At 37.3% G+C, this 22,505-nt stretch overlaps 1 protein-coding gene across 11 annotated transcripts in view; it reads left to right on the forward strand.

Moving 5' to 3' along the window:
• The window catches only part of ERC1 (ELKS/RAB6-interacting/CAST family member 1), a 547,045-nt gene that overhangs the window by 139,694 nt on the left and 384,846 nt on the right, over positions 1 to 22,505 (forward strand). For all 11 annotated transcript variants that reach the window (XM_046012301.1, XM_046012300.1, XM_046012305.1 and 8 more), the window contains one exon: positions 12,951 to 13,118. In XM_046012301.1, the coding sequence (XP_045868257.1) occupies positions 12,951 to 13,118 (168 nt within the window). The remainder of the gene's footprint in view (positions 1 to 12,950; positions 13,119 to 22,505) is intronic.

The raw sequence follows: 22,505 nt of genomic DNA on the forward strand, positions 1-22,505 counted from the left end.
TAAGCCGCTGCCTTCGGCTCAGGTCATGATCTCGGGGTCCTGGGATCGAGTCCCGCATCGGGCTCTCTGCTCAGCAGGGAGCCTGCTTCCCTCTCTCTCTCTCTCTCTCTGCCTGCCTCTCTGTCTATTGTGATCTCTCTCTGTCAAATAAATAAATAAAATCTTAAAAAAAAAAGTCTATACTCCCTAATCTATACTTTTAATGCCATTCCGATCAAAATTCCACCAGTGTTTTTCAAAGAGCTGGAGCAAATAATCCTAAAATTTGTATGGAATCAGAAGAGACCCTGATTGCTAAGGAAATGTTGAAAAACAAAAACAAAACTGGCAGCATCACGTTACCCGATTTCAAGCTTTACTACAAAGCTGTGATCACCAAGACAGCGTGGTACTGGCATTAAAACAGACACACTGACCAGTGGAACAGACTGGAGAGCCCAGATATGGATCCTCAACTCTATGGTCAAATAACCTTCAACAAAACAGGAAAAAATATACAATGGAAAAAAAGACAGTCTTTTCAATAAATGGTGCTGGGAAAACTGGACAGCGTCATGTAGAGGAATGAAACTCGACCATTCTCTTACAGCGTACACAAAGATAAACTCGAAATGGATAAAAGACCTCAACGTGAGACAGGAATCTATCAGAATCCTAGAGGAGAACATAGGCAGTAACCTCTTCAATATCAGCCACAGCAACTTCTTTCAAGATATGTCTCCAAAGGCCAAGGAAACAAAAGCGAAAATGAACTTTTGGGACTTCATCAAGATCAAAAGCTTCTGTACAGCAAAGGAAACAGTCAATAAAACAAAAAGGCAATCCACAGAATGGGAGAAGATATTTGCAAATGATAGTACAGTACAGAAGGTTGATATCCAGGATCTATAAAGAACTCCTCAAACTCAACACACACAAAACAGATAATCATATCAAAAAATGGGCAGAAGATATGAACAGACACTTCTCCAACGAAGACATACAAATGGCTATCAGACACATGAAAAAATGTTCATCATCACTAGCCATCAAGGAGATTCAAATTAAAACCACATTGAGATACCACCTGACACCATTTAGAATGGCCACAATTAGCAAGACAGGAAACAACGTGTGTTGGAGAGGATGTGGAGAAAGGGGAACCCTCTTACACTGTTGGTGGGAATGCAAGTTAGTGCAGCCACTTTGGAGAACAGTGTGGAGATGCCTCAAAAAATTAAGAATAGAGCTTCCCTATGACCCTGCAATTGCACTGCTGGGTATTTACCCCAAAGATACAGATGTAGTGAAAAGAAGAGCCATCTGTACTCCAATGTTTATTGCAGCAATGGCCACGGTCGCCAAACTGTGGAAAGAACCAGGATGGCCTTCAATGGATGAATGGATAAGGAAGATGTGGTCCATATACACGATGGAGTATTATGCCTCCATCAGAAAGGATGAATACCCAACTTTTGTAGCAACATGGACGGGACTGGAAGAGATTATGCTGAGTGAAATAAGTCAAGCAGAGAGAGTCAAGTATCATATGGTCTCACTTATTTGTGGAGCATAACAAAGAACACGAGGACATGGGGATATGGAGAGGAGAGGGAGTTGAGGGAAACTGAAGGGGAGATGAACCATGAGAGACTATGGACTCTGAAAAACAACCAGAGGGTTTTGAAGGGGCGGGGGGGTGGGGGGTGGGTGGGAGGTTGAGGAACCAGGTGGTGGGTAATAGGGAGGGCACGTACTGCATGGAGCACTGGGTGTGGTGCAAAAACAATGAATACTGTTACGCTGAAAATAAACAAACAAACAAACTTGAAACAAAATCCTTTTTATTTTTATTTAAATTCTAATTCATTAATGTACATGCATTATTGGTTTCAGGAGTAGAATTCAGTGATTCATCACTTATATCTAACAGCCAGTGCTCATCACAAGAAGTGCCTTCCTTATTACCCGTCACTCACCTAACCCATCCTCCACCCACATGTGTCCATCAACCTTCAGTTTGTTCTCTGTCATTAAGAGTCCCTTATGGTTTTTGTCTCTTTTCTCTTTTTTTTGTTCCTTTTTTCTTTCTTTCCCCTTCCTATATGTTCATTGGTTTTGTTTCTTAAATTCTATGTATGAGTTGAATTGTATTGTATTTTTCTTTCTCTTACTGGTTTATTTTCTTAGTGTAATACACTCTTGCTCCATCCCAATCATTGCAAATGGCAAAATATCTTTCTTTTTCATGGCTGAATAATATTCTCTCTCTGTGTGTGTATGTGTGTGTGTGCACCGCATTGTCTTCATTCATTCATCAGTTGAGGGACATTTGGGCTCTCTCCATAGTTTGGCTATTGTTGGTAATGCTGCTATAAATATCAGCTTGACTGTACCCCTTTGAAGCTGTATCTTTGTATCTTTTGTATCTAGTTGTGCTGTAGCTGGATTGGGGGATAGTTCTATTTTTTTTTTTAAGATTTTATTTATTTATTCGACAGAGAGATTACAAGTAGGCAGAGAGGCAGGCAGAGAGAGAGAGAGAGAGGAGGAAGCGGGCTCCCCACCAAGGAGAGAGGCCAATGTGGGGCTCGATCCGAGGACCCTGGGATCATGACCTGAGCCGAAGGCAGAGGCTTTAACCCTCTGAGCCACCCAGGTGCCCTGGATAGTTCTATTTTTAACTTTTTGAGGAACCTCCATATTCTTCTCCAGAGTAGCTGCACCAGTTTGCATTCCCACCAATAGTGCAAGAAGGTTCCCTTTCTCTGCATCCTTGCCAACATCTGTTATTTCTTGTGTTGTTAATTTTAACCATTCTGATAGGCATGAGGTGATACCTCATTGTCTTTTTTTTTTTTTCTAATATTTTATTTGACAGAGAGAAAGAGTGCAGGCACAAGCAGGGGGAGTGGCAGGCAGAGGGAGAAGGAGAAGCAGGCTTCCTGCTGAGCAGAAAGCGTGAGGTGGGGGTTGATCCCAGGACCCTGGGATCATGACCTGAGCCGAAGGCAGACACTTAACTGACTGAGCCACCCAGGCGCCCTGTCATTGTGTTTTTGATTTGTATTTCCCTGATGCCAAGTGATGTGGAACATCTCTTCATATGTCTGTTAGCCATGTGGGTGTCTTCTTTGGAAAAGTGGCTGTTTGTGTCTTATGCCCACTTCTTAACTGGATTATTTGATTTTTTTTTTTTTTAAAGATTTATTTATTTATTTATTTAACAGAGAGAGATCACAAGTAGACAGAGAGGCAGGCAGAGAGAGAGAGAGAGGGAAGCAGGCTCGCCTCTGAGCAGAGAGCCCGATGCGGGACTCGATCCCAGGACCCTGAGATCATGACCTGAGCCGAAGGCAGCGGCTTAACCCACTGAGCCACCCAGGCGCCCGGATTATTTGATTTTTGAGTGTTGAGCTTGAAAAGTTCCTTTTAGATTGTAGATGCTCTTTATTAGATACGTCATTTGCAAGTATCTTCTCCCATTCTGTAGGCTGCCTTTTAGTTTTGTTGATCATTTCCTTCACTGTGTAGACATATTTTATCTTGATGAAGTCCCAGGTTTTTTTTGGGGTTTTTTTTTTTTTTTGCTTTTGTTTCCTTTGCCACTGGCAATCTGTATATCTAGTAAGAAATTGCTATGGCTGAGGTCAAACAGGTTCTGCCTGTGTTGTCCTCTAGGATTTTGAATATTTTTAATCTCACATTTAGGTCTTTCCTCCATTTTGAATTTATTTTTGTGGTCTAAGAAAGCAGTCTAGTTTTATTCTTCTGTATGTTGCTGTCCAGTTTTTCCAACACCATTTGTTGAAGAGACTTTTTTTTCCATCGGATATTCTTTACTGCTTTGTCATTTAGTTGACCGTATGTTGTAAGTCCATTTCTGGATTTTCTATTCTCTTCATTGATCTGTGTGTGTTTTTGTGCCATGACCATACTGTCTTGATAATTACAGCTTTGTAACATTAGCTTGAAATCTGAAATTGTGGTGCCTTTAGTTTTGTTTTTCTTTTTCAGGATTGCTTTGGCTACTTAGGTTCTATTGTGATTTCATACAAATTTTATGATGGTTCTGACTTTGTGAAAAAATGCTGGTGGTATTTTGATAGGGTTTGCATTAAATGTGGAAACAAAATCTTGAGTCATACTTTAGACCTCTTGAATTAGAGTCTACATTTTAAGTTTCCTTAATCTCTGAAGTCTGCTGTAAAATGTTTTGTTTTTTGGTTAGGTCCAGATGAAAATAAAATTACTAATCTGTTATTGATCATTTAGGAATCATGAAGATGAGAGCAGTTTTTGAGATGGCTTTGAGCAAATGTCACTTTGCTTTTCAAACAGGAGAGCAAAGAGGATTCCCACATCTGTGCACCTAATCTTTTTCCTAAGTGCTATTTTACAGTAGAATTATTGGAGGGCCTTGAATTGGAAATGGTGATCGCTAAAAGTCAGCATTAAAACTAGGTCATCTAAGGCTAATTTTATATTATTCTTTGGTAGTATTTCTAGTTTGGAAGATCAGGAATTTATGAGAGATATAGTAGACCTATACCTCTTCAAGGCACTGGCAAGGCAGTGTAAGTAAGATGGAGAAATGTAAGCTAGTTAAGGTGATAATTAGGTTTCTTCATAACTATAGGTTTCTTCATAACTATAAAATGACTTTTCCTCAGTTATGGTATTTAATGATGTATGGTAACCTATGTAAAAGTTTCTGGTGGTATCATGTATCTCTCTAAACTTGACTCCTCCTCATTGGTTTTTTTTTTTTAAGATTTTATTTATTTATTTGACAGACAGATATGACAAGTAGGCAGAGAGGCAGGCAGAGAGAGAGAGGAGGAAGCAGGCTCCCTGCTGAGCAGAGAGCCTGATGCGGGGCTGATCCCAGGACCCTGAGATCATGACCTGAGCCAAAGGCAGAGGCTTTAACCCACTGAGCCACCCAGGTGTCCCGTTAAATATTTTTATTAATGAATTGGATGGAAAAAATATGGGGTGGGTTATGTGCATGTTAGATAAGAAATTTAGCATTCCAAAAGATCTTTAAAGAGCAGAGTAATGGGCTAAACCAAGCAGGATAAAAAATTTAATAGGATAACTGTAAAAACCTTCAGGGTTCTCTCCCTCCCTTTCTCCAAAAGAAGCTAGTCAGTAGGGGTGCCTGGGTAGCTCAGTTGGTTGAGGTCATGATCTCAGGGTCCTGGGATCAAGCTGGGAGGTGGGCTTCCTCTCTGTAGGAAGTCTCCTTGTCTCCCTCTTCCCCTTGCCCCTCCCCCATTACTGTGTATGTCATCCTCTCTTTCAGATAAATAGTTAAATAAATTAAAAAACAAACAAACAAAAACTAGCCAGTAAACAAAAAACCCCCAACCAAACACAAAATCTGACAAAAGCAAAATAGTCTACTTCAGTAATTCTTCAGTACCTGTATAGTGGCTGCCAGAAAACCCCCTCAAAAACAAAAAAACATATGCAATCTTCAGTTGTTTTGTAAGTGTCTAGAAGTAAGGGTGAGGTAATCAGCCATAACATATTGAATTCTGCATATAATGATTTAAAGGGTGTTGGTATATTTAAGCATGTTTAGACGCAAAGAGTCTGAAACCATGGCATATTAAGGAATAATTGAAGGGTATCTTGGAAAAGAAATACTTTTGGGAGTACATGATAAATGCATGTATCTGAATGGCTGTTATGTGGAAGAACATCTAGCTCAAGGGGTTGAACTTGGGCCAGTCGATAAAATTACGGAAAAATATTTTTTTAAACTTCGAGATCAGAGATTGCTTTTATGCCTGGTAAAAGCAGAGCATGGGCAGCCTCTGGAGAAGAACTGTGTACCTGTGTTTTATTAGAGGTTTTCAAATACTAGAGAAGCCTGTTTAAAGGGGATATAGAGACCTGGGATTTAGATGAAAGATTGAATCAGGTGACCTTTAAAGGAGGAAATTGTCTCTTTCTGTGATTCTAAGGGTTCCACACAGAGAGGGCTATAAGGTTGAATAAGGAAGTGTTACATAGTTGTTGGCTTAGAGGGGTCGGGGTAGAAGAACTATGTTGACTGGCTGACTTGCTTTATCGGATTTGCAGAGATCAATGTAACGTTTCTACTGTGACTACATAGCTGAATACACCTTGTTACTGTATACATTGTACCATTGTTATGTTGTCTTTAAGACAACTTGATTATTTATGAATCAACATGATTTTTATGAAGATTATGAATTTTCAGGGTAAAGTGGGTGGAGATAATATTGACATTGGTTTTTAAGTCTAAATTTATAGCCTCTTTTTTTTTTTTTTTTTTTTTTGGTGTGCAAAGTACTGATAAACTGTGCTGTGTACCGTGTACTAGCACATCTATAACCCTGGTTCTTTTTTGATGTTTTTCTGAACTCTTCAACTTTTTGTCAGGTAGGAAGCTTCAAACTGAGCTCAATGCAGTTTGTCAATATAGACTTTTAAAAAGGTTTACTTGTGTTTGTTGTCAATCCCATGGCCCAGTGCTCTTCATTCAGCCTCTTTTCTAGATGAGAACAATGAGAAATATGGTGATAGGAAATTATACTTAGTGATCTTGGGCAAATCACTTAGTTTGGGCTTTGATTTCATCACCTTTAAAATGAGGAGTTTAGGGGCACCTGGTGGCTCAGTTGTTAAGCATCTGCCTCTGGCTCAGGTCATGATTCCAGAGTCCTGGGATAGAACCCTGCATTGGGCTCTCTGCTCTGCAGGGAGAAGCAGGCTCTCCCTGCTTCCCGTGCTTCCTTTGTCCCTTTCTTGCTGTGTCTCTCTATCAAATAAATAAATGAAACCTTTAAAAAAATAAATAAAATTATAAACATATAATGTATTTTTATCCCCAGGGGTACAGGTCTGTGAATCGCCAGGTTTACACACTTCACAGCACTCACGATAGCACATACCCTCCCCAATGTCCATAACCCCCTCCCCCTCTCCCAACCCCACCTCCCCCCAGCAACCCCCAGTTTGTTTTGTGAGATTAAGAGTCATTTATGGTTTGTCTCCCTCCCAATCCCATCTTGTTTCATTTATTCTTCTCCTATCCCCCTAACCCCCCATGTTGCTTCTCCATGTCCTCATATCAGGGAGATCATATGATAGTTGTCTTTCTCCGATTGACTTATTTCACTAAGCATGATACCCTCTAGTTCCATCCACGTCGTCGCAAATGGCAAGATTTCATTTCTTTTGATGGCTGCATAGTATTCCATTGTGTATATATACCACATCTTCTTTATCCATTCATCGGTTGATGGACAACCTGAGGGTTTTGAAGGGTCAGGGGTGGGAGGTTGGGGGAACAGGTGGTGGGTAATAGGGAGGGCACGTTTTGCATGGAGCACTGGGTGTTGTGCAAAAACAATGAATACTGTTACGCTGAAAAAAATAAATAAATTTAAAAAAGTAAAAAAAAAGTATATACTAAATGCAAAAAAAAATAAAATTAGATTATTAATTTTTTAAAAGTTTATGAAATACTGCCAAATACAGGAAAAAAATGCAGAAAGTAATATAATAAATACCAAAAGATTTAACTTACATTTATGTTGGACCACATTAGGTGATATTTAAAGGTTCTTTAAAAGAAAAGGTTCTTTAAAAATCTTATTCTAAACTAAATATTCAGTGGGAGATCTGGATTAGGAAGATTATTTTGTTAGAACCTCAGGGTTTTTGTACTGTTGGGGTTGGGAATAAAGATGAGGAAGTTGTTATTATGGAGGTGGTGGTTAAAGCCTAGGATTGAATTGGTTTCTCCAGAGGAAGTTGTATAAAGTAAGATGTGAGGAGAGGAAAATGATAGAGGATCCAGTGAAGAAAACTGATCCACTGGGGTCAGAGAGTTAAAGAGAAGTGAAACATACTGGCAAAGCCAAGTTAGGAGTTATAGGAAATAAGCCATTGTATCCATGCAATTCTGAGTGCTCATGTATATTTAGATAGATGTATTTATTGATGTAAAATGAAAGATTAAGATAACTTAAGATAAATAATAGTTTTGTGATCAGAAGTGAGAGACCAAAAGAGCATGGTAGCCATTTTTCTGCTCGTGTCCGTTGGTAGAAAAATCTTATAGAGAAAAACCTTCTGTTTTTGTTGAAGTTGGCATAACCTGCTTGCCACAGACCTTGACTCTTGGCAAGCTAGGTGGATGCTGTTCTTCCATGCATTTGAATTGAATAAACAAGGTCTTATTCCTCCTGCCAGGCATGGTATTAGGGTGATGACTGTGTGTCCTGCTAGTCTCTGAGGGGCTTTCCTGAATATGTTTTTTATGGTTTGCAAAATATGGACCCCACGCAAAATTGTACTATGAACTTAGCTCACTACTGACCAGAAAGATCAGTGTAGAATTCAGAGCAATTAATCTAGTAGTAGCAGAGTGGTTTTTGTGGTTATTTTTATCTTAGATCGCCAGACCAGCACATTTACATTCTGTGCTGTACAAAAAAAAAGCAGACCAAGAAAGAGGGTAGGGATTAAATAACTAGTAAAGAAAAGATCACTTAGTAATTAGAGTATGGACTTGAGTAATTTCTGTACCTAATATTTGTGATATGAGATTTTTTTTTATGTGAAAGCCTGAATTCCCAGCTACTCTTACACCGAAGATGTAAGATGTAAGATGAAAACAAGAGTTTTCATTTTTGGCTTTTTTCACTCACCAATTCCTGTGGGTCTCATACCTGACATTCCCTCAAAATGGCATGCAGGTATTTATGACTGGTTAGCACTGGCACATTTACGGGTCACTTAACTGAGTGAGGGATCTAATGTAAACATGCAGCTAGGCCATCTAGGTACTCTTGGTAAAAAAGCAGCAACAAGAGGTCTTATAGTTATTGTTCTATGGGACTTTAGTACTATTGAATGAGAAACATTTAGAAATGCTTAGGGATGTATTCCTGCTCTATTCTGATTCCTTACCCACAGATGGAAAGCATTTCATTTTTTGAAATTAATGCAGAGAAGAACTGAGAGACAAGGAAATTAGGCAGTTAAGACTTACCTGTAAGTTTAAATGTCTGGGCTTTTTGTCTTTATAAAAAGAATTTAATAATGAACTTTGGGAATATTGTGTGAAGTGTTTTTTAGGTGAGTTAGTTTGTTTTTTGGTTGTGGTTATTGGGATATGTGGTAGATATGTTAGAACTAAGATATACAGTATACAGAATACAAATTAGAATGTAGAAGTTAGGCACAAATGATTTAGCATAGGATTTATTTATTTTTAAAATTTTTGACATGTATACTTTGCTAAGACTTTGACCTCTTTAACTGTGCAGAAGACTCAGTGGGTTCAGTAAGCACCCTCTTGAATAACCGTGACTGATGCCCTGTAATGGATTCAGCTAACAGGAACCAAATCTGATACTGTCAAATAGGATTAGTAGCCACACAGGCCAGTTGAGCTGTGCCTGAATGCCAAGTGGATAAGGGTCAGTGGGCTCTTTAGGCATCTTAAGTAGTCTGGTTGTTGAATTTCATATTCCACAAAAGTCCTTGTTCTGTGTTGGCAGTCCTTTTCTCCAAATTGAATCAGTATTCAGTTGTGACATTTGTCTTGTGGACCTTTTGCTTCTTTGCATGGTAGAGTGTTTCTGATTTTAATGGGTTGGTGAAGAAAAACCAAGGAAATGTAAAGACTTTTGTCATCATGTACTTTAGAAAGGACTATTGGGAACTCTGTGGAAATCACATCATTCATCTTTGTTTTGCACTGGATTTTAATTCTTGCTGTGAGATCTTTAGTGCTGAATTTAGGCACCCAAACTGGACATTTTTACTGGTAATATCTCGTGGATTCACTGGGCTTGATTTATTGTAGTTCTCCTGTTTGTCAGCAAAACATTTATTATTACTTTATTACTTTTATCTTTTATTACTTTTCTTTTTCCATGTCCCTGAGGAAAATTTTAAGTAGTCTGGCTATCTTGACACATTATATTTCATAAGGTATTATGAGGTATTATTATAAGGAAGAGCACATTTAGACAGTTCTTTTTTATTAGTTGTAATTGTCAGCATATAGATACTTTACATGTTTTGTTAGATTTATACCTAGGTATTTAAATATTTTTGAGGGATTGTAAATGGTCATAAATTTAAAAAGTTGAAGTTCAATATTGGATCTTAATTTTGTCAGTTTATAAAATATTTACATTTTTAAAGCAAGTGTAAATATTCATCTATTTTCTTTAATATTATTGCTATTAAGACCTGTTTTAGGCACATGAAATATAGATAAAAAAATAAAACAAACAGCATGAAATGGTGGTATGATGTGAAGTTTTAAATTATAACAGAGTTGGATTTACCACTATTTTTCTTACGATACATCTTTTCTGTTTCTTTAAACATGAAACCTTACATGCCTCAGTGTCCTAAAAGTATTTTCCTGTATTTTCTTCCAGTACCACAGTTAAAATAATGAACATGCCCCCCACATATTTTCTTGTGCCTTTTTGTAATCCCTTTCTTTTGCTTTTCCCTTATATTCTTCACTACTTTCCCCTTCTCCCTCTTCCCAGGCAACCCTTGATTTATTAGTATTCTTTTCTATTACTGTAATTAGTGTATATTTTTAAGAATTTTATATGTATATGAAATCATAGTTACTTTTTTTTTTTGTCTAATTCTTAGTGGGGTAGTATATAATTAGTCGCTAAGATTGTATGATCTGGAGACAGACCAGTTAATCTTAAATTCCTGCTCTATTGCTTATTTATAACTATCTTTCCTAAGTCTCAGTTTCCCAGGTTGCCATGGGAAAATGCAATTTTCCACAGGGAGAATGCAAGTGAAGAAGATACAATGCTTGAAGACAGAATTGGGAGGATTTTTAATATACTGTATACAGCGTTGGCAAGCATATACATGACTATATGCAGAAAGGTTCAGAAATCTAAGGGTAGAATGAAGAAAACCATTTAATATAGAAGTAAAGATATATAAAATAAGTATGACTAAAATAGAAAGGAGATGATAAGACACTGTGTTGGAAAGGATTGCTCAGGCTGGGAGAAAAGACAAACCAGAATAGGGATGAATGATGAAAAAGACATGATCGATGAGAGGTAATGCTATGCACAAAGAGTAGTTTTAGTAGGTATAGAAGAAAGAAAATGGTTGTTTCAGAAATAAGAATTTAAATGTTTGAAAATTTTTAGGTGGACCTTTCCAGAATATAACAAGGTTACCATATATCATTTATTAGAATAGAGGAAAGTCAGAAGTGGAGAGTATTTATTGAGGGGGGGCAAGGTAGAACTTGTGGTGAAGAATTATAAATGGAACTTACAAAGATTACTTCCCCAATATCTGGTTTGGCGGGACAAGTGGTATTGAAATGGTTGATAGAAGTGTAGTTTAGCAGAATGAAACCAGGTTTATTTACATGTTTTTCCTTTCCAGCATAGTCCAAGATAATTTGTAAGTACATAATGATTTAACTATAGAGTCTCAAATGAGACTAGTCTTGTAGGAAAATTTTCCATAGTACTTAGCAGTAAGTCCTACCATACACACGGTATTGGTTCTTAGATACCTTATAGCTTAGACGTAATATTAGATTTTCCCTGAGAGTTTTGGTGTACTCTAAATGTGAGTCATTACCCATGTTACCTGTTTTTTCTTTGTAGGTTGGTTGATCTATGGACAGCCGGGAAAAATAATATAGGACAAGTTCAAGATTAAGGATGTTTTATAGAAATATACTTGTATCTTAGATTTGCACTTTCAGTGTTACAGCCACCAGCCATATGTGACTACGGCGCACTTGAAATATAGTAATCCAAATTGAGATATGATGTAAATACAAAAATTAGAATATGCATTGGACTTTTAAGACTTAGTATGAAACAAAGAATATAAAATAAAATAGTTAATTGATTATTTCTAATATAGATTACAGGTTTGAAATGACAGTATTTTAGATAGATTAAATAAGTTGTATTATTAAAATTGTATGTTTCTTATTTTTTAATATAGCTCCTAGAAAGTTTAAAATTTCATATGTGGTTTATATATAACTCACATTATATTTCTATAGAAAACACTGTCTTAAGATGAAAGAAATCCACCTCTCTGTTTTGTTACAATTGTATAACTGTTTGCTGAATTGTAAATCCTCAGTGGAAAAGTGAAAAAAAAAAAAAAAACTACCCCAAAAAACAAAAACCCAAAATAAATTTGATGTATGAGTATGCTTAATGAAATTTGCTTCAAATGGATTTAAAAATAAGTACTGTCTTTAGACTTACTTGATTTCATTAGATTTCTGAGTATTTAAACGTTCTGTGTAGTCAAAGCTGTTATTAAACTTGGAGGATAGCGTTTACTGATACCAGACTTTAGCTAACTAGTCTCTGGGCCTGAAAGTGGACATTTGCTTTCCTTTCCATGATGTCACGTGCGTTATGGGATTGTTGGTCTCAAAACCATCATATTCTACCTCTAGTTTCTATTTTGTGATACAGCGAGTGTCATGCTTGATGATGTTTATGGTTTTCTTTCTAATTTTAGATTTTCTAAATCAGTGTAGCATCACCGGGAACTTGTTAGAAAAACTAATTCTTGAGCCCCAAACCCACTGAAGCAGAACTCTGGTGGCTGGGCCTGGGAATCTGTTTAAAGCCTCTAGTAGAAGTGGCAAAACTCAATTTCTTTATAACAGTTCTCAATTTTGTCTCTTGATTCAGATCTATTTATTCTGGTATCATGGTATATTTAACTAATGTAAATTTTATTTTTATTACAAAAGTGCTCATAGGGTTTAGGATTTAATTTCTAAATAGCTATACTTATATTTAGAGTGGCATTTTATCTGATTCTAACGAAAGTTTACTATATAAGTATCATTTGGGCAACTATACACAAGTATTTGGAAGAATTGCATTCCTTTCTTTTCATTTAATCAATTGTAAAAAATGTCACATTCTTAGGTGGATGCTCTCCGATTGCGTTTGGAAGAGAAGGAAACTATGTTGAATAAGAAGACAAAACAAATTCAGGATATGGCTGAGGAGAAGGGGACACAAGCTGGAGAGATACATGACCTCAAGGACATGCTGGATGTGAAAGAGAGGAAGGTTAATGTTCTTCAGAAGAAGGTAAAGTGCGGGTATTTTTTGGAATAGTTTGAGAAGAATACATATTAACTCTTCTTTAAATATTTGGTAGAATTCCCCTGTGAAGCCATCTGGTCCTGGACTTCTGTTTGTTGGGAGATTTTTGATTACTGGTTCAGTTTCTTTGCTGGTAGTTGGTCTGCTCAAGTTTCCTGTTTCTTCCTGTTTCAGTTTTGGTAGTTTAAAATCCTGAAATTTATTCATTTCTTCTAGGTTGTCCAATTTGTTGGCATATAGTTTTCAGTAATATTCCTGTATAATTGTTTGTATTTTTGTGATGTTGTATTTCTCCTCTCTCATTTGTGATTTTATTTATTTGGGTCCTTTCTCTTTTCTTTTTGATAAGTCTGGCTAGGGGTTTATCAATTTTATTAATTTTTTCAAAGAATCAGCTCTTCCTAGTTTCACTGACCTTTTTTTTTTTTAAGTTTCTATATCATTTTATTTCTGCTCTAATCTTTATTATTTTCTTCCTTTTGCTGGCCGGAGGCTTTGTTTATTGGTCTTTTTCTAGCTCCTTTAGGTGTAAGTTTAGGTTGTTTATTTGAGGATTCTTTTGCTTCTTGAGATAGGCCTGTATTGTGATAAAGTTTATTCTTAGAACTGTTTTTGCTGCATCCTAGAGGTTTTGGACCATTGTGTTTTCATTTTCATTTGTTTCCATGTGCTTTTTAATATCTTCTTTGATTTCTTAGTTGACTCATTCATTATTTAGTAGCATGTTGTTTAACCTCCATGTCTTTGTGATCTTTCCAGACTTGAGGTTGACTTCTTGTTTTATAGTGTTGTGGTTAGAAAAGGTGCATAGTATAACTTCAGTCATTTTGTATTTATTGAGGCCTATTTTGTGACCCAGTACATGTTCTGTTCTGGAGAATGTTCCATGTGCACTTGAAAAGAATGTGTGTTCTGCTGTCTTAGGATGGAATGTTCTGAATAGACCTGATCAGTCCAGCTGGTCCAGTATGTCATTCAATGCCATGCCTACTTATTGATTTTCTGCTAAGATGAGCTGTCCATGTAAGTGGGGCATTAAAATTCCCTATTATTTTGTTACTATCAATTAGTTCCTTTATGTTCGTTACTAATTGTTGTTTATATTTCTGTGCTCCCATGTTGGGTACATAAATTCTTACAGTTATATCTTGAATTGTCCCCTTTATATATAATAAATATAGTATGCTTCTTTGTCTCTTTTTAACAGTCCTTGAAGTCTAGGTATAGTATTTGTAAAGTCTGACAAAGTATTGGTATTCAGCTTCCTTTTTTTTTTTTTTTAAGATTTTATTTATTTATTTGACAGAGAGAGATCACAAGTAGGCAGAGAGGCAGGCAGAGAGAGAGAGAGGGAAGCAGGCTCACTGCTGAGCAGAGAGCCCGATGCGGGACTTGATCCCAGGACCCTGAGATCATGACCTGAGCCGAAGGCAGCGGCTTAACCCACTGAGCCACCCAGGCGCCCCTTCAGCTTCCTTTTGACACCCATTTGTGTGGTAATTGTTTCTCCATCCCCCCTTCAATTTCAATCTGGATGTTTTTAGACCTGAAAAGAATCTCAGGGCGCCTGGATGGCTCAGTTGTTGAGCGTCTGCTTTCAGCTCAGGTCATGATCCCAGGGTCTTAGAATCGAGCCCCGAATCGGGCTCCCTGCTCAGCAGGGAGCCTGCTTCTCCCTTCCTCACCTCCCCTGCTTGTGTTCTCTCTCTTGCTGTCTTTCTGTAAAATAAATAAATAAAATCTTTAAAAAACTAAATTAGTGGTACCTGGGTGGCTCAGTGGGTTAAGCCTCTGCCTTCGGCTCAGGTCATGATCTCAGGGTCCTGGGATTGAGCCCCACATTGGGCTCTCTGCTCAGCAGGGAACCTGCTTCCCCCTCTCTCACTGCCTGCCTCTGCCTACCTGTGATCTTTCTTGGTCAAATAAATAAATTTTTTTAAAAATCTAAAAATAGATATAAAAAATAAAAAAATAAAGTAAAATAAAATGAGTCTCTTTGGGTGTTGTTTTTTTAATCCATTCTGACACTCTCTTTTGATTGGAACATACAATCTATTTACATTCAGAGTAGTTATTGAGAGGTATGTATTTATTGCCATTTTATTACTTGTTTTGTGGTTGTTCCTTTAGATTTCCTCTGATCCTTTCTTGTCTTTTTCATGTTTTGCTGATTTGCTATAGTGATGTATTTGGATTTCTTTCTCTTTATTTTTTGCAAGTTTATTAGTGGTTTTTGATGGTTACCATTGGGTTTGTATATAACCTCTTCTGCAAATATCAGTATATATATGTGTGTGTGTAGACTTAAAAGATTTATTTATTTATTTTAGAGAGAGATTATGAGCATGAGGGGTAGGGGCAGAGAGTCAGGGAGAGAGAGAGTCTCAAGCAGACTCCCTGCTGAGCACGACCCTGAGATCACAACCTGAGCTGAAATAAGAGTTGGACACACAACCAACTGAACCACAGAGGCACTCCCAAATATCAGTCTGTATTAAGTTGATTGTCATTCAAGTTTGAACACATTCTTTCTTCTTTTCCTCCCCATGTTTTAGGTATATGTTGTTATATTTATATCCTTTTTATGTGAGTTCCTTGATGGATTTTTAGGGAAGTATTCATTTGTACTGCTTTTGTTTTTCCTACCTTTATACTGTCATTTTTGGTCTCTCCTTTCCACCCAAAGAGTCCCCTTTAATATTTCTTGCAGGACTGGTTTAGTGGTCATGAAATCCTTTAGTTTTTGTTTGCCTGGGAAACTCTCTTTCTCCTTCTATTCTGAATAATAGCCTTGCTGGATAGAGTATTCTTGGCTGCGGAATTTTCCCGTTTAGCACTTTGAATAGATCATGTCACTGTCTTCTGGCTTGCTCAGTTTCTGTTGAGAAATCTCCAGCTAGTCTATGGGGTTTTCCCTTAGAAGTTATGACTCCTTTTGTCTTGCTGCCTTAAGACTTTTTTTTTTTTTTTTAAAGATTTTATTTATTTATTTGACAGAGAGAGGTCACAAGTAGGCAGAGAGGCAGGCAGAGAGAGAGAGGGAGAAACAGGCTCCCCACTGAGCAGAGAGCCCGACGCGGGGCTCGATCCCAGGACCCTGAGATCATGACCTGAGCCGAAGGCAGAGGCTCAAACCACTGAGCCACCCAGGTGCCCCAAGACTTTTTTTTTTTAATCACTGTATTTTACAGATGTAATTATAATATGTCTTGGTGTTAGCCTGCTGTTAATGATTTTGAGGGGAGTTCTCTTTGCCTCCTGGAGCTGGGTGTCTGTTTCCTTTCCCAGATGAAGGAAGTGTTCAACCATCCATCCATCCATCCATCCAGTCATCCTTCCTTCCTTCCTTCCTCTCTTTTTAAGATTTTAATTTATTTGTTTGACATGAGAGAGAGCGAGAGCGCTAACAATCGGGGAGCAGCAGGCAGAGGAAGAGGGAAAAACAAGTTTCCCACTGAGCAAGGAGCCTGATGTGGGGCTCGATCCCAGGACCCTGAGATCATGACCTGGGCCAAATGCAGACTTTAAACTGACTGAGTCATCCAGATGACCCTCAGCTATTATTTCTTGAAGTAGATATTCTGGCCCCCTTTCTCTCTTCTTCTTCTTTTGGGACTTCTGTTCTGTGAATGTTATTATGTTTGATGAAGTCACTGAGTTCCCTAAATCTGTTCTTGTATGGCATAATTCTTTTCTCTCATTTGTTCAGCTTCGTTGTTTATCATTACTTTGTCTTCTAGGTCATTAATTTGTTCCTCTGCTTCTTCCAGCCTGCTGGTCATTCCATCAAGCATGGTTCTAATTTCATTTATTACACTCTTTATCTCTTTTGATTCTTTTTTAATTCTTTTATCTTACTCATGTCTTCTTTTTTCAAGGCCAGTGAGTATCCTTATGATTGGTGCTTTACATTCTTCATCAGGTATGTTCCTTATGTCTCTTTCACAAAGATCTCTGGCCATGGCCTTATCTTATTCTTTCATTTGGGATAAATTCCTCTGTCTTCACATTTTGTCTAAGTCTCTGCCTTCTTCTGAGTGTTAGAAAAGACAGTTATATATCTTCCTGAAAGTAATGGCTTTATGAAGAAGAGGTCATGTATTTCCCAGGAAGAGACCTATCAAGGAGTGTTTCCTATGTATGCTACAAGTGCTCTGCTTTTGTGTTCTGGCTGCTCTGTCCTTCAGGCTAGTCATTTATAGGGGCTTTCCTTGCCTGCTGTGGTCAGTGTTTGGTCCCTGGCCTGAATGTGACAATTTTTTGCTAGGTGTGCTCTGGTCTGCTTGTGAAATGAGACTTGTCACCATCTCCACTGTAACTGAGGCCCTGCGAAACTTTATGGTCTGGAGACATGGTATGGATAGGGGTTAGTCCTGGTCTTCTGGTACAGGGTCCTGCTGCACTGGGACTGAGGCAAGTGTGACTGAGAAGGGCAGTTCCACTAGAGCCCAGTGGGGTGGGCTTAATGTAAGTAAGTTAAGCAGCCAGTGTGGGTGCTATGGTACTTCCCGCAGTTAGCTCTGTATGTATGCTGAGGGGCAGGGGAAGGAAATGGTGTTGTCAAGCTTCATTATTCCCAGAGATGTATCTCTGTGAATGCTGCCTCTCAGGGAAGTGCTCTGGGAAGTGTGATCTCCCCACCGTGTACCCCAGATGCTCTTCAGATCGTTGTTTCTGCACTGTCTGCCCTCAGGTTGTTAGCCTGCCATCTCTCCAGGAGCAGTGCAGTGCCCTCCAGACTCTATTCCAGCCAAGACTACTGACCTTTAAAACTCCAGGCTCTAATCCCCACTGCTTGGAAGAACTCATGAAATATAGCTCCTCTCTTTTTACAAGTCAGTGACTTTGGAGAACTATTCTCCTTTTGCTTTCCCATGTGCTCCTTTCTGTCTCTCTCACCTTTCTCTGACCACACCTTCCTCCCTCTGCAGTACCCAAGATCTGTGTCTCCCTCAACATATGTCTCCGTACTACCTGTCTTCTCCCATGTGGCCTCTTCTCTCCCTTTAGTTGTAGAGTTTGTTCTGTCAGTCATCAGGTTGATTTCTGGGGTATTTAGGATGATTTGATCGTTATCTAGTTGTGTTTGTGGGACAAAGTGAGACTAGGGTCCTCCTACTCTGGTGCCATCTTCCTGCTTTATACGCCAAGGTTTAAATTTTTATTTAATTATTGGTTGCTCTAGAATTCCTTTGAAAATTTTTCAAGAAAAATCATAGGTGCTGTGTTTCCTAAGTTCCTGCTTATTGATTATGTGTTAATATATTGTCTTTTTTATATTTTATAATTGTTCCAAAAATATGAAGAATATAGAGAATAATAAAATAAATAATGGTAATTATTCAGCTTAAGAAGTAAAATTTCAGGGGCGCCTGGGTGGCTCAGTTGGTTAAGTGTCTGCCTTCTTGTCACATCATGATCACAGGGTTCTAGGATCGAGCCCCGTGTCAAGTTCCCTGGTTGGTGGAGAGCCTGCTTCGCCCTCTCCCTCTGTCTGCCGCTCTGCTTACTTGTGTTCTCTGTCTATTTCTCTGTCAAACAAACAAACAAACACATCCATACGTACATTCTTTTAAGAAAAAAAAAAGTAAAATTTCAAATATAGTTTGTTCCTTGGCATATCTTCACTTGATAGGTAGTATTGTCCTCCATTTGTCTCAGAGTTGAACATTTAATTTTGGTGTTTATGCATGCCCCCATATATTAAATCAGGATACATGGTTTTATACTTTTATAACCTATGTATCTATTAATGAAACATATATAATGTGAGGAAGTATACCTTACAAATAAATATGATAAGTATTTACCCTGAATGTAATCAGGGGAATGTAAAATAAGACCAGATTAAGAAACAATTTTATACCTATCCTTTTACGCTGTGTTGGCAAAAATTAGAGGTCTGTGACAGTATCAAATGTTGATAAATATGGCAACTGGATTTCTTGAACAGTGCTGTTGGATTTTTAAATTGATACAACTGCTTTGGAAAATAGTTATGAAATTAAACATAAGCATACCCTCCCTGATACAGACACCTTAGATGAACTCCAGGGCATGTGTGGGAATGTTCATAGTAGCCTTGTTTGGCTGTAGAAAAACAAAACAGAACTGAGGAAACATTATACAAAAGTTCATTAAGAGAAGACTGGGTAGATAAATTTGATATACTCACTCAATAGAACCTATTTTTTTAAGGGAAATTAATGTTTCTGATTAAAAATTCAGCAAAGTCATTTCTTCTAGGGGAAGGGAGAGATGAGGAATATATAAGTATCTTAAGATGGGTTAATGAGTTTGTGTATTATACTTCATAACATACGTATATATTAAATAGTATTTAATATAATTTAAAATAATTGGAGGCAGATTAAGTTTTGTTAAATTTGCATGGTATGTTGGTGTTTATTATTATATCTTTTACATATTTTCCTGTTTGACTATTAATTTAAAAATTGTTTAGAATGAAAGCCTCCGTATATGTGCATATTAGTATTTTCTTTGAAAAAGAACTTTTCATATATTTCAGTTTAAATTTATTCCTAATTTTATAGTTATAAAATTAGAATCACCTTTCCCTTGATGTTCATTTACACATTTTGAAACAATGTCTGATACAGATGTAGGGTCTTACTTGATAACGTTTAACTGCCTGATTAAAATTTTTCATATAAATTCTCTGGCAAAAGGGTTTATTTATGGTCAAATATGTCCAGTTATGATGAACTGATGACTTGGACAGTTTGACCCTCTTTCCTAGAACCAGCATTTGGCTACTTACAGTATTTGCTGATTGAGATGAACGTGGGGCCGTATTGAACAAGTATAATCCTCCTCCTGCAGGATGACTTTTTAGATATTGGGAACTTGCTGTTTGACAGCCCTCAAATCTTATTTTTCTAGATGATATATTTCTATTCCTCCCAATGTTCTCATTTGCCCTCATTAATTTTTCTGATTGCAGTTATTTGTCTCAACTCATTTTTCTCCTGTACTTTAACAGTTGGAACTTTGAAAGATGATTAGAACATTATAAATATTCTTGGCCCTAACTAGTATGATATTGGGCAACTCACTGAAACTGGCTAACCTCCAGTTTGTTTGTTTTTTTTAACTATAAACAATATAATAGTTACATCAGGAGGTTTTTGTTAAATGATGTCATGTGTAGGAAAGTACCTTGGAACCTGTAGAGTGTTGCATACTGTGGATATAAGGTATTAATATATATATATTTTTAAGATTTTTATTTATTTGAGAGAGAGAGCACGTGCACCTGAGTTGGGGGAGGGGCAGAGAGAGAAGGACAAGCAGACTCCTCACTGATCAGGGAGCCCTATGCCAGTTTCGTTCCTGGAATCCTGACATCATGACCTGAGCTGAAGGCATGCTTAACCAACTGAGCCACCTAGGCGCCCCTTAATATTGTTTATTCTTACTAAATTTTACTTTGCTTAATTCAGCCAATTAATCTTGAGGATCTTTAACTTTATGCCTTCTACTCACTTATTCTTTGTACTTTCATATAAGTGGTAAAAAGTTGAATAGACCAAAAAAGGCTTTTGTAACATATTTTACCTCTTTCAGGTTGATTATTTATTGAAATAGTTCTCAAAGCTCTTTTTGTTGTCTGTAGAATTTTTTTTCTTATAAGCTCAGTTTGTTTTCAGTTCTAGCCTTTTTAAAAATTCTTATTTCTCAGTGTTCTTCATTCAGACCATTATAAACATGTCTTAAAAATTTGAGTCAGTTGTAGAGATCACTGTGTAATTCTTCCTTACAGCGATGCCTGGATTATGAGCCAGTGATATACTCAGCTGTTTTTGGCTTTTTCAGGACAACTACCCACACATTTTCCTAGCTTTCTAAGCAATGTATATATTTATATACACTGGAGTGTTGTTTGCTTTTCCTCCTTTTTCTCCCTTACTGAGTACATTTATAGTTGCATAGTCAGACTGTGTTTTGTGGCTTCTCCATCTTCCTAAACTGCCTTTATTCATCCATTCAGTACCTTCTGCTATATAGTAGGCACTGTGCTAAGTACAAAGACAAATGAGATGTGGTTTCTGCTCTCAAAGTCTTAGATTTCTGGGAGTTAAAGAAGTGGTGATATACATGGTGTACAGTGAGGTACAAAGCAAGAATTTTTCAATTTGAACTTGTGTGAGAGGAGCTAAGTCTTGAAATTGAATGAACGTTTGCTGGGTAGATGGGAAGGATTGAGACATCCCAAGCCAAGAGAGCACTATGAATGAAAACTTGGAATTCCTTTCCACAGTGTCATGCCTTGGAATTCTGCCTTTGCTTTTTAAACATTTTGTAATAGGAATTCTTAGAAGTTTCTGGTAGAGCTCTGTCTGTGAATGCCTTTTCTTTCTTATTATGAACTCTCTTATTACTTAGTCTCTGGGAAAATTATTCTCAGTTCTTGTATAATGTGGAAGTTTTCAGTGAATATGCTCATCTTTATTTTCCTTTCAGTGAATATGCTCATCTTTATTAAGTTTATTTAGGAAACTAATAAAGAGAATTCAGCTTTTCTTTTCTCTGGCTCTGAAGATTTTCTTTCAAAAACTGAAAATTTGTCTGCAGTAGGGTATTAAGATAACCTTTCAGTTAGAACTTAAGGTATTCCTGAGGAGATGGCTTAATTCTGTACACACTTAACCTACTTTGTTTCTTGATTCATACTTACTCCATAAGGAAGAAGGATAGGTTAACTCTATTTTCATCCTTTTCTTGTTTTTCTGACATCAGAGTTCTATAATCATTTTTTTACAAGTATTTATTATTATATGTTTAAGTAATATTTAAAGAGGAATACCGGGAAACATATTACTTTGGGTATATTGGATATGCATTTTTTTAAAAATTAGTGTTTTTTTGAGAATAGTAGCGCCGTGATAATGGCTGGATTTTAAGTCACATACTCTGCACTATTTATGGCTCTCTTTTGGCCACTGCTGCCCACCCACAATCTCCTGACTCTCTAGGCAGGGTATGTATTTGTATGCACTGGGATAACCCTGTGCTCAGAAAACAAAATGGGACCAGAGCAGATGGCCAAGCATGCTCTACAATGGGATTAGCATTGGGCTCCTCCTTCCCAGGGTTCTCCCCTATGGTTTTAAGTAGTTTCATGTTACAGTAAATTTCTTATCTTTATAATAAACCACTGACCTGGAAAATGTAATTGAGCATTTGAATCTTAGCTTCATTCAAAAATCTGTGTTAAAATTGTACAGCTTCTTGCTTGATTGATTATAAATGATAATGTAGCTTGGAGTTTAATTTGCTGATGCAGATGTTACCATCAGTCCCTTCGATGAGTCTGTAACTTCTGTTGATTTTGCCTTGCTTACTTCTCCA

The sequence above is a fragment of the Meles meles genome, chromosome 7, assembly GCF_922984935.1.
Source record: "Meles meles chromosome 7, mMelMel3.1 paternal haplotype, whole genome shotgun sequence".
Taxonomy (NCBI): Eukaryota; Metazoa; Chordata; class Mammalia; order Carnivora; family Mustelidae; genus Meles; species Meles meles.